Source organism: Clarias gariepinus, chromosome 16 (genome assembly GCF_024256425.1).
Source record: "Clarias gariepinus isolate MV-2021 ecotype Netherlands chromosome 16, CGAR_prim_01v2, whole genome shotgun sequence".
In the NCBI taxonomy this organism is placed as follows: domain Eukaryota; kingdom Metazoa; phylum Chordata; class Actinopteri; order Siluriformes; family Clariidae; genus Clarias; species Clarias gariepinus.
Genome location: NC_071115.1, coordinates 16,303,986 through 16,315,983, shown reverse-complemented (window position 1 = coordinate 16,315,983; position 11,998 = coordinate 16,303,986). Strand labels below are relative to the sequence as shown.

At 36.1% G+C, this 11,998-nt stretch overlaps 1 protein-coding gene across 1 annotated transcript; it reads left to right on the top strand.

Moving 5' to 3' along the window:
- Positions 1-2,017: 2,017 nt before the first annotated feature.
- Positions 2,018-7,534, top strand: msrb1a (methionine sulfoxide reductase B1a). The gene is made up of 4 exons (XM_053514132.1): positions 2,018-2,181; positions 4,002-4,144; positions 4,894-5,008; positions 6,730-7,534. Exons 1-4 carry the CDS (start codon positions 2,127-2,129, stop codon positions 6,744-6,746), a joined length of 330 nt encoding a protein of 109 aa, XP_053370107.1. The 5' UTR covers positions 2,018-2,126; the 3' UTR covers positions 6,747-7,534.
- The last annotated feature ends 4,464 nt before the right edge of the window (positions 7,535-11,998 follow it).

The following is an 11,998-nucleotide window of genomic DNA, read 5'->3' as shown; positions in this document are numbered from 1 at the left end:
CACGCGCTCCCGCTGCTGCAGTAAACAGTCCGGTATCATCTGGCTCAGGACCGCAATGCTATATAATCTCTTATATAATCTCACAGGTAAATCCCAAGCCTGAATCCACACTGCACTGTAAAACCCGTTCTCCAAACTCAACACATTTCTAAGATGTTTAGATGTTTACAAAGTTTGATTGCTGGAATTGTGGATTTATTGTTGGATCTTGGATCCTGAATTAAGACTTTTATTATTAGACATAAAACATCACTCACTCACTCATTTACTCGTCTATACTGCTGCATCCTGTATACAAGGTTGCTGGGGCCTGGAGCTTATCCTAGGAGACTTGGGGCACAAGGCGGGTTACACACTGGATGGTGTACCAATCCATCGCATTGCACACACACACACACACCGGGCAATTTGGGAATGCCAATTAGCTTAATCTGCATGTCTTTGGATTGGGATGAAACCAGCAAACATGGGGAGAACATGCAAACACTAAGCACACAGACCAGAGGCGAGAATCGAACCCAGACACTGTAGGTGCAAGACTATAGTGCTAACCACTACGCCACCGTGCTGCCTAAAACTTATTATTAGACCATTCAAAAATGTCTAATTTTGCTTTCTTTATAAATATAAATAGGCTGCTGTGTAAACCCTTATTTCAGTTTTATAACAATGATAGTCTAAATTATTATTATTGTTATGATGATGATGATGATAATGATTATTATTATTATTTACAAATAAGGTGATAATGATGCCATCATGATGCCTCTCTAGGGAGGCGCTCTTGGCAAGACCAGCTGGGAGGGCTTAGCACCAGTAGGGCACCAGAAAGCTGACATAAATGCAGTTAATTTAAGTCAATCATACAGTAATTAATGTGATTGCATGGACTTGTTTTAAAATTATTAACTGCTCTTGGTTAAACACCTTAAGACACATGCATGCATCCTCAAGGTGGGAGACTGGAGAAGTAAATAACACCTTTATTATATTTGACAGGAAGTAAACAGATGGTTCACAAAGTTAGTTAAAACCTGGAAAAATGGGAAATAGGAAATAATCTGGGGGACTATATCAAGAGCCGATTTGTAATTAGCAGATCACTGAGTTAGAGCATCTTCAAAATGGAATGTCTTGTCGGGTGTTCCTGGTAGGCATTGGTTAACTATCAAAAGTGGTCCAAGGAATGACAACCAGTGAACTGCATGGTGACTGAGTTATGCCCATCCAAGACTTATTAATGTGCATGGGCAGCAAAGGCTAGACCATTTGCTCCATACCCTTGGCCATAAGAAAACCACTTAATAGTGAGGCTAATCAGAAATAAGGCCACAGTTTGCTAGGGAGAATAAGCATTGGACTGTGGAGCGATGGAATAAGCGCATGTGGTCTGATGAGTCAAGATTTAAATCGATGCATCCATCATGCATAATGTTTACTCTTGAGGCATTTGTATGATCTGGGGTTGCTTCACCCTGATCAGAGCTAGACTCAGCAATGTTATGGCAATAAAATGAAGTCAGCTGATGAACTGAATGTACTGAATGTCCAGGTTATTCTATCCTATCCTATTCGCTGACTTCAGCACAAACACTGAAGTTGGTTTTGTTGAAGTTTGACCTTGACAGTTTTGTTTATAAATCTTATAAACCACCAAAATATTCAGATTTTTTTTTAGGATAATTTTTCCTATTTCCAAAACCAAACATCTGTCACTACTTATTAACCTATATTCTTTAACCTAAATAAACATGTAAGAATAAAAAATACTCTTTTAATAACAATAAATGGTATTTTCTTATTTGCACAAATCAATAAATTACATGTCTGTTGACACGGAAATAAAACATGATTCTAACTTCAAAGATTTAGATTTTTATTCAATGTAGAAGATTGAATGTTAAATTTCAATCGCCCAGGGAAGATTTGTAGCGTTTGAGATCTACTGCCATCGTGTGGTTGAATTGAGAATAACCACAGCTGACGTTCGCACCAAAAGTGGTCATGTGGTCTGGACACGCCGTCAAAACGAGCAGAGAATTCGCGGAACGATTACATCACGTGTGAGTGTTTTAGAAGAGAGAAGTTTCGTCCTGAAACGTACTGAACAACAGCGTTTTGAAGTCATGTCTTTTTGTTCATTTACTGGAGGAGAGGTCTATAAAAATCACTTCGAAACGGGTAAGACCTCGGCGTGGCTCGATAAGTTCTCTCTCATTCAGGCTGAAGAAGGAAACAGCTGCATGAAAACTTTAAACAAGCGCTTATTTAACATTTAAACCTATTCACCAAGGCAACATATGATATTTAATTCAGACTCTTAGATAAGAATCAGTTCTTGGACAATTACTTTGAGCAACATGTGTTATATATGTGTGTGTGTGTGTGTGTGTGTGTGTGTGTAAGATAGGTGGAACAATAGATAGATTCTTTGGACATAGAATGTATACAGTACTTGTTAACTAGAGACAATATTGCATTCAGAATGATTAAGGACCATATAACCGTATATAAACACTCAGTTGCTACATTAATAGAATCATCTGTTCATTATCAGCTGATACAGAACAAGCTTTTTATGTGATGCTCACATAAAACATGGTTTGGTGGAAAAAATGATATTTGTGACACTGATGATGGCATGTTTGTTGTTGCATAAGGGTTTGGTTTCACTATTCCAGAAGCTGCTGGTTGACATTATGGGCTGTTTACATACAACAGTGCCAAGAGTTCGTATAGAAAAATAAATCAATTCCATAATAAATACATGAATTTGTTGAGGAAAGGTTGATCCGTCAGGTTTGAGCTACTGTATGTAATGTTAATAATCTCTCTTTACAACTGAGGTAAGTGACTCAGAACATAAAACTTTGAGGCAGATGGAGTACAACAGCTGAATACCACTACTGGTTTCACTCCAGTCAGCCAAAATCTAACCAGTAATCTAAGGGTATAATGCAAACAGGCTTACCAAAAATGGACAGCTGAAAACCAGATAATTGATCGGCAATATTTGAATCAATCTGTAACTCTTACACTCAGCCCAAATTGTTGAGGCTGTATTCATGATCATTTCCAGGCTTGGTGAAGAACAAGTTTTTCACGCAGAGAGAGTTTATTGCGATGGTAAATTATTTTTTCTTAAAATCCTAATAAAATAAAAGGCAATATTAGCACCTCTTTATTGTCCTCATTAATATTTAACTTATTTAAATATTAAGTTTATTAAATATTAAATGAATAATTTAACTATTATTTACTGTGTGGTATTTATTTAATTAGTGTTTCCTTATCTTTTTTCTTTTTTGTTCTCTATTAGATTTCTTTTGCAGACCACATCGTGATGTTGTTAACATGAGACAGAAAGTAACATGACACGGAGATCTATTAAGCTTACCCAGCACCTAGGCTCGGGAGATAATCATGGTCCACACAAAGTCCACACGTTGCTTAAACATGTGCCCAATTAATTTAATGCCAGCAACTGTAATTGTTGCTCATATCCCTACTCCTGTGAGGATTAATTATTAATCAGCTATTGTATCTGTTTTTTTTGTATAGTTACATTTTTCATTGGCCCATTAGAACATGTTTGTTTAACAAAGATGACCACAAGGACATTTTAACCAAAATGTGAAAATAAGAAACTGAAATCGGAACTTCTGTTTTTGTGTAAATTTGTGTAAATGGGGAATAAGCGCATTTTATCTCTTGCAAAAAACACACGACATGTCTCTGGAAGGACCAGAAAGGCCAGATCACTGTATTCAGATGCACCACAAACTGGTTTTTCATGTTGACCTCAAAGTGTATTTTCTGTTTGATCAAAGTAGGTTTTTCAGGTTAATCACAAAGTATTTTTGTTTCAGTTTGGTTCTTCTTAAAATGTCTGTATTGCTATTATATGTTTAATCCTGGGTTGAATATCTGTACTCTACATCTGCCACCACATCATTAATGTGATAATTATGCCACTTAATGCTATTTATCCTTTTTTTTAGGTACCTATGTTTGTTCAAATTGTGGATATGAACTGTTCTCTAGCAAAGTGAAGTACCAGCACTCCTCTCCATGGCCTGCCTTCACTGAAACTATCCACAAGGATAGCGTCTCCAAGGTGGAGGAGCGACCTGGTGCACTGAAGGTAAAAATATTTGCTCACACCCAGTCAGCTGAACTTTCACAAGGCCATTTATAATGATATAATATTATTATGCTTGGTTTTCCCTAAGTAGAATTAAATTGTTTATGTGTTATACAGTATTTCTACTGTTGTATAAATTTGGGCCGCACGGTGGCTTAGTGCTTAGGACTGTCGTCTTACACCTCCAGGTTCCGGGTTTGAATCCCGTGTTGGCATCTATGTGCAAGAAGTTTGTTGTCCTCATGCTTGGTGGGTTTCCTCCCACAGTCTATAGACAAATTGGCGGTCCCAAATTGCTTGTAGTGTGTGAATGAGTGTGTTTGTGTGTGCGCCCTGCGATGGATTGGCACCCAGTCCCTGCCTCATGCCCTAAGTCTCTTGGGATGGGCTCCAGGCCCCCCTGTGACCCTGTATACAGGATTAAGCGGTATAGACGTGAGTGAATGAGTGTATTAAAGCTTTTAAAGGAACAACACTATAATAACGATCATGCTTTGACATCATCTCATGTAGGACTAAAGTAAATACTATAGCAGCAGATTACATAGTAGAAAAAGTCTGTTAAGATAAATGTAATTATTTGAACACAATGACAATTGATTGTTATAAACATCCACATGCTGGATTGTGACATGGACTATATATCACTAGTGGAAAATAATATTCTTTCTTCCACAGAACAATTTTTTTACATGAATTGAATTGTCTTTACACTACTTATATAAGTAATTTGTGCTTTTATATTGTAGGTTCGCTGTGGGAAATGTGGTAACGGCCTGGGTCACGAGTTTCTGAATGATGGACCCAAGCGTGGACTTTCACGATTTTGAATATTCAGCAACTCACTCAAGTTTATCCCTAAAGGTATTCACTCTTGGGTTTATGTCATGATTAAAAGCATGGACTCACATGAAGTTATATGTTTTATTCTTTCAGTGCAGCATGTTGTTTATATAAAAAGTCATCATTCTTGTGATGAAAATGAAACTGTGCCTCATATCAAGAACAATATGATTTCTAAGATTTTGCGTGTTTTTATTAGAATACAGGATCAGAGGTGAATAAAATTTCATGACCTAGACCATGGATTAATTGAAAGAATAGAATGTTCATTGCGTTCACTATGTAAAGAATAGAATGTTCTAAATGAGTTAATGTATTACTCATTTTTGGAAATAAGTCTAGCTCAGTTTTTTTTTTTTTTTTTTTGCTTCTTCAACAAGTATTTAAATGTGAGGTAACTTTGAGTCTCTGCACTGTGCTAGTTGCTTTGCATCTATTTTAAGTCATCCATGCTCTTTATGCATGTGGTAGGAATTTGAACGTTGGCACCACAGAGAAATACTGTATATGAACAAGTTATGTGCTGTTTGTAAACAAGCATTGAAAGTATGCAGTACTCTATAAACGTCTTGAGCCACCCCAGTCCATCATATTAAATAAAATGTAATGAAATTGTCTAGATTACCTTAAATAAATGGGAACAAATGTTTAACCTCAACAGCAATCTCATTTCCCCTCTCGTCTGTTCCAACCACTCTGCATTCAGCATCACCAGTATACTAATCTCCGGCCTGATCATCTGTCATTATCTGCACATGTTTCTCACTTGTCCATACCTTAAGTTTGACATTTTTTCTATGCTTCAATTATTCATACGTCATTGTTTGACTTAACAAAGGAAAAACATTCATTTGAAACTGGTCAGGTACAGGAAGTGAACTGAAAGTGAGAGCCAAAACTTGCAGACAATGAGAGACAAAAAAAGTCCTTAAGGAAGCCTGGAGAAGTATTCCTCAAGACTACATTAAAATACAAGAAGGTCGGATTCTTTGGAAGCAAAATGTGAAGAGAAAAATGATGGCTCAAGCCCCTTTTTTTACTGTACCGTATATTACCCTTTTTTTCTTCTTTGTTTCCGTCTTTTTTCAAACGATGACAATGTTGTACCTCTTGCAGTGTTGTGTAATTTAAAATCTGTTGTGCTGCTGTTGAGACATGTCATTTCACAAAACTTGGTTGTGTACATAAGGCTGCAGTATGACTCATGCACTGCTGCTTGTTGAAGCACTTTATGCAGTCAAGTGTTTTAGGGCAGACGATCAGTTCCTAACATTTAAACAGTTTTGGTTAAAAAACAACTCTAGTAATATATTGTATTTTTGAAAGCCATTTAAAGTTAAGGTAAGCTTGCATAGAGTAATTTCTGCATTAAAAAGAGCAATCAGCCAAAAAAAAGTAATTGGTTACTAATGAGTTTAGACAAAAGCTTAAATTCATGGAGAAGAGATAGAACAACAACATTAATGAATCATGGATCGTGTTACAGGTGTGCTCAAAAAATGTTGTAGCTCTCTTATGTGCTGGAGATGACAGATCTGAGGACAGATCTAAGATATGAATCTTGTGTAGAATGTAATTGGCTCGGCATGTTGCTTGTGCAGGTAACTACAAAAACGAAAACAAATAACCCGCATATGTCCCAGGTGCCCTGGCTACTGATTTGCTTACCATGGAGTATGCAAAAAAAAAAAAAAAAAACCACACATTTAGGTATATTTTACTCACTCTTTCCTGTTTTGCAGAGAAGGGTGAACAGTAGAGTGAGCTGATGGATGAAGAAGTGAAGACGAAATAAAAATGTACAGAGGGACCCTGTTCTGTGGAAGGTGTGGACATTTCGTGACGTGTTGTGCTACAAAGCCCACAGTGGAAGTCAGGACACTGATATTTATGGCCACATTGGTACAAAAAGGACACGTCTGCTCCTAATCAATATTTATTTAATTCTGTTCTTAAAGAAAATCAAAGCACACCAAAATTAAATCTATGTAATGTAATTGTTGTATAAATCTTAGGTGATTGGCTGTTTTATGATGATGATGGTTTTTTTTTCTGATTGCTTTTTGTGGCAATTCATGTTTCGCTAAACTGGCACCAAAAAACGTTAAAGTTTCTTTATGATCCTAATGATGTCACTCTCTAAAGTAGAAACCGACTGGCAGGCAACAGAACATCCCATGTTGTAGGAGTAAATTGCTTTGTTACCATAGAACAGTTAGAACAATTATGGCTGATGACACATTAGAGACAAATGCTTTAGAGTTATGAATCACCTTTAAAGGTTGAATGTTTTAAAACTGTAACAAATTTAGGGAAACAATTTTGTATTAAATCTGGATAGTTATAAAATTGTGATACTTACAGGATTGTTATACAGATCTTTGATACAGTATAATAGAGCCTTGCTTTAAACCATATCAATAATAGCACCAATGAGAAAATAATGTTTTGTACTCTGGTGCTAATAAAATGGCTATTATTTTTTCACTACTGTTTGTTCACATATTTAAAGACCTACGAATAAAGATTTTAGTGCATAAAGAGAAATATTTGTGCATATTTATTTTATAATTGCATTCAGAGTATTTTAGTTTAGTCATATTACTAATTCGTTAATAGTGTCTAGGAGTACAGTACTGAACTTTTTTTTATTTTAGTTTTTTTTTAAATATATTTTTATTCAAATAGGGGCTCAAAGGCTGGCCTTTAATAAAATCTTTTGTAAAGGACTTTGTAAATAATAAGCAAAATAGAAATGTAACTGTAAAGTCAAACTAAACGTACAATACTGTCTTGTGTTTATCTAAAATCCAAACCATGACAAACTTCCCCAACTGGTGGTGCTGTTGTAAAAAGAATTGGGACTTTGAATAGTTGCACTACATAGCAGGAGGGGATAATATTCCCAAAGCAAACACACATGCTAGAAGAGTCTTCACTACACGGCAGGTGTGTCCTTCAAACACAGGACAGCCAAAGCCTGTGCAAGTTTACTCCAGGTGCTGGATTACAAAATAAATTATAAAAGGAGAATATAGAAAGGCTTATGTAGCTTTTCTAATTCTGAACTGGACTTTATATCTAAACTGTGGCACTGGGTTGGTAAACACTGACCAAGTCTACTATAAGACCAGGTGTGAAGTTCAAGTCTGTTTAAATTGTCCTTGCTGAACCAGTTTAATATTAAACTACACAGACCATGATGAAAACATTGTACAGGCAAGGAAGAGACAAGACTGCTAAAAGTGAGAATATGTGTTAATTATTAAAGATTCTAAATGTAAAAGTGATTTATATCTAATGTAATACATGATGTGCTGTAGGAGCAGAAGCTGTGATGTAATCTAATCAGTGGTCTTCTCCAGCCTAATTAGTAATAGCCTAGGGTTAGCTATCAAACTATCAAGGCAGGATATGTTTTCAATGCTGGGCCTTAGGACTAAGATCAACTTTTGCTACATAATCAAACAAACCACAACTGCTATGAGAAAAACCACAAAATCATGTGTAGGAAATTGACTGGTCACAAGCACTTAGGATCTAAAAGTTTGTTTTTTCTTTCCAACTCCTTCCTGTGGTCGAATGTATTATGTGAGGTTTAGAAAGTAGCACATATTTCAGTGGTCTTAATTTTTATCAGCCATCTGATTTTTTAGTGATTATAATATATCCATAAATGTGAACTAATATTAAAACCGATATAACATTTGTGTTTGGTTCTATTTGTACTGTATTTGTTATCACAAGTGGATGTAAACTTTCAAACACAATATCTTTCACACTTCCAACACAACTGGGCAATACCAAATATAGGATGTGATATATACAACGATCAGTCATAATATCAAAAAAGAGGTAAAAAAAAAAACCTATACAGTGCCAACTGAAAGTTTTCAGACCCTTTTAAATTTTCTCACCAAACGTCAATTGTGATTGTCATAACAAAAGGTCTGAATACTTATGTATATAGGATATTTCAGTCTTTAATTTTTAATAAACACCTGTCTTTACTTTGTCATAGTTGAGTATTTGGATGCATTTTAAGTTGATTTTGAAACATGATATGTGGAAAACTTAAAAGGGTCTGAAAACCCTCAGTCAGACCCACAGGAACTTGCAAAACACACAGTACATTGCAGCTTGCAGGACTGTATATTAGGCTGCATAGCAGACTCGTCCGAGTTTACACAGAACGCACCTACAATGGGCATGTAAGCATCAGAATTGTACCATGGAGCAATAAAAAAAGGGTTTCCTGGTCTGATAAATCAAGTTTTTTTTCATATCAATTGGACAGTCAGGTGCATGCGCATTACTATTCTGTAGAACAGATCGCAACAGGATGCATCATGGGAAGAAAGCAAGTCGGCACATCTAGTGTAAGCCTCTGAGGATAGCTCTGTGTGAAATCTTGGGTCTGTTGGGAAACCTTGGTTCATGTAGATGTTACTGTAACATCTACGATCTTCCTAAACATTACATTGTTGCATACCAAATAGCGATGCTGAATAGTGCTTCCTGAAGAATAATTATTAGGATAACGTGCTGTCACACTGCAAAAAATGTTTAGGAACTTGACAAAGAGTTCAAGATGTTGACTTGGCCTCCAAACCTCCTACTGGCTTGCTACCAAATGCCACAGCTTATCCTCAGAAGTCTTTTGGAGTCCATGTCTTGATGGGTCTGGGTTCTCTATGTGTTCTGTACTTCACAGAAATCTGGGCAAATCCTTCAGTATTTGCAACCATAAGAAATAGTCTGATACCAACAAGAAATGTATTACAAGGTTTTTAACCTTAGAAATGATATTTTTTCAGTTTAGCCACCAAGTGTTACTAAATTATTTGGTTTTAAGTTTGCATGTTTTTACATTACAACACTTTTTACATTACATACACTTGATTGAGAGTTGCAATAAAAATGAAAAAAAAGTAAAAATTTTAATTTATCTTTACTTCATTTACGCTGTCAGAGAAGACGAGCTACTTATGTAAATCAGATTTGTAAATAGTAAGACACATTTGTGACATCTGAATGACACCATCATTACACAAATGCTTAGAGGCAAGATAATTTTACATGTCAAGCTGTCAATCATCTATGAAAAAAGCACAAAAATTCTTACGTTTTTTAGAGAATTTGCTTTATCCCACATTTAGAAAGTGTAGGCATGAAATTGCTCCTAGCTAATCAATCAATCTATCAATCAATGAATCAATAATAAGCATCAGAGTGGTTTGTAATAGTGTTTTTTCACAATGGTGTAATTTATTATATAATCATCAGTGATACACATAATAGGTAAAGCATATAATTCTTTAATTAGTACCTACAGTTGTGTTCAAAATAATCGCAGTGTGTTGAAAAAAGTGAGTAAAGCTCCATATCCAAATAATAACTTTTAATTTAAATTACACAAATGCATTGGACACCCTGCATAATCTATTCTGAATCACAACATAATTAGTTTCATGTAATTATTAGTTTAATGTAAGTGAAGAAAAACAAATATTGGTCTGTTCAAAAAAATTGCAGTGACATTATTCATCTTTACAAAGTGATGAATTTACTGTTTAAACAAAAATGCTTAAAGTTTAATCTTTCCTGTGCATCTCTGAACTAATATTTTGTTGTATAATTATGGTTTATGAGAACTGCTTTACATTTGTGACAATTGTACTACACGCCACAATCCATCTGCATTTCTTGGTTTTGCCTCAGAAACATTTTTTATTTTTTTGTCAGCCCACAAGTTTTCTATTGTATTAAGGTCTGGGGATTGGGCTGGCCACTCCATAACGTTAATCTTGTTGGTCTGGAACCAAGATGCTGCTCGCTTACTGGTGTGTTTGGGGTCGTTGTCTTGTTGAAACATCCATTTCAAGGGCATTTCCTCTTTTGCATAAGGTAACATGAACTCTTTAAGTATTCTGATGTTCTCAAATTGATCCATGATCCCTGAAATGTAATAAATAGGCCCAACCCCATACCATGTAGTATGAGAAGCATCCCTATATCATGGTGCTTGTGCCTTCTTGCTTCACTGTCTTCCCAGTGTACTGTGGCTTGAATTTAGTGTTTGGGTCTCGCCTGACAAACTGTCAGAAACCTCTCAGTCAGGGTAGTTCTTATATATCACCTATAAACAATCCTTCAATCATGGAGTTAATAAGACAAAAATATGCAGCGTGTCATCTTACTAAGATCGGTCTTAAAGACTTTCCCATGTCTGCAAACCTCAAGTTACAACTTTGCCTCTGGCTGTTACAAAGTGCTGGTACTACAGACCTCATCCAAATATGCTAAATAAACTTCCCTTCAGGAAAAGAAGAAGTGCATTACATAATAAACGCTGCTATTATAAAACATTATTAAACACATAGGGGGCAGAGCGGTGTAGTGGTTAGCACTGTGGACTCAAAAGCTCAGCGTCAAGGGTTTGTGTGTGTGAGATTTGCATGTTCTTCCTAGGTTTGCTGGGTTTCCTTCAGGTACTCCTGTTTCCTCCCACAGTTCATAGACATACAGATATTTGGTGTTTTCAAATGTGTGAGTGTACATACTTGTCCCCTGCAATGGACTGGCACCCTGTCTTGTGCCCCAAGTCCCCTGGAATAGGCTTCAGGACACCTGCAACTCTCTACAGGATAAATGGGATAGAGAATAAGTGAGGTGTAAATAACCAGTGTCAGCTCTTTTTACATTGAGAAACAAAAACATTTTATTAAATTACATCTATTAAATGCTTAAAATCATTTAAATTGTAAGTTGGATTGTAGCCAAAAGAACAGCCTCTCTCTCTTACTCAATCTCTATATACCGCTTATCCTGTACAGCATCATGAGAAGCCTGCAGGGGCACAAGTTGGGTACACCCTGGATGGGGTTCCAATCCATCACAGGGCAATGGATTCACATACACATACACTATGAGCAATTTGGAAATGCATATCTTGATCTGCATGTCTTTGGACTGGGGGACGAAACTAGAACAACCTGGAGGAAACCCACA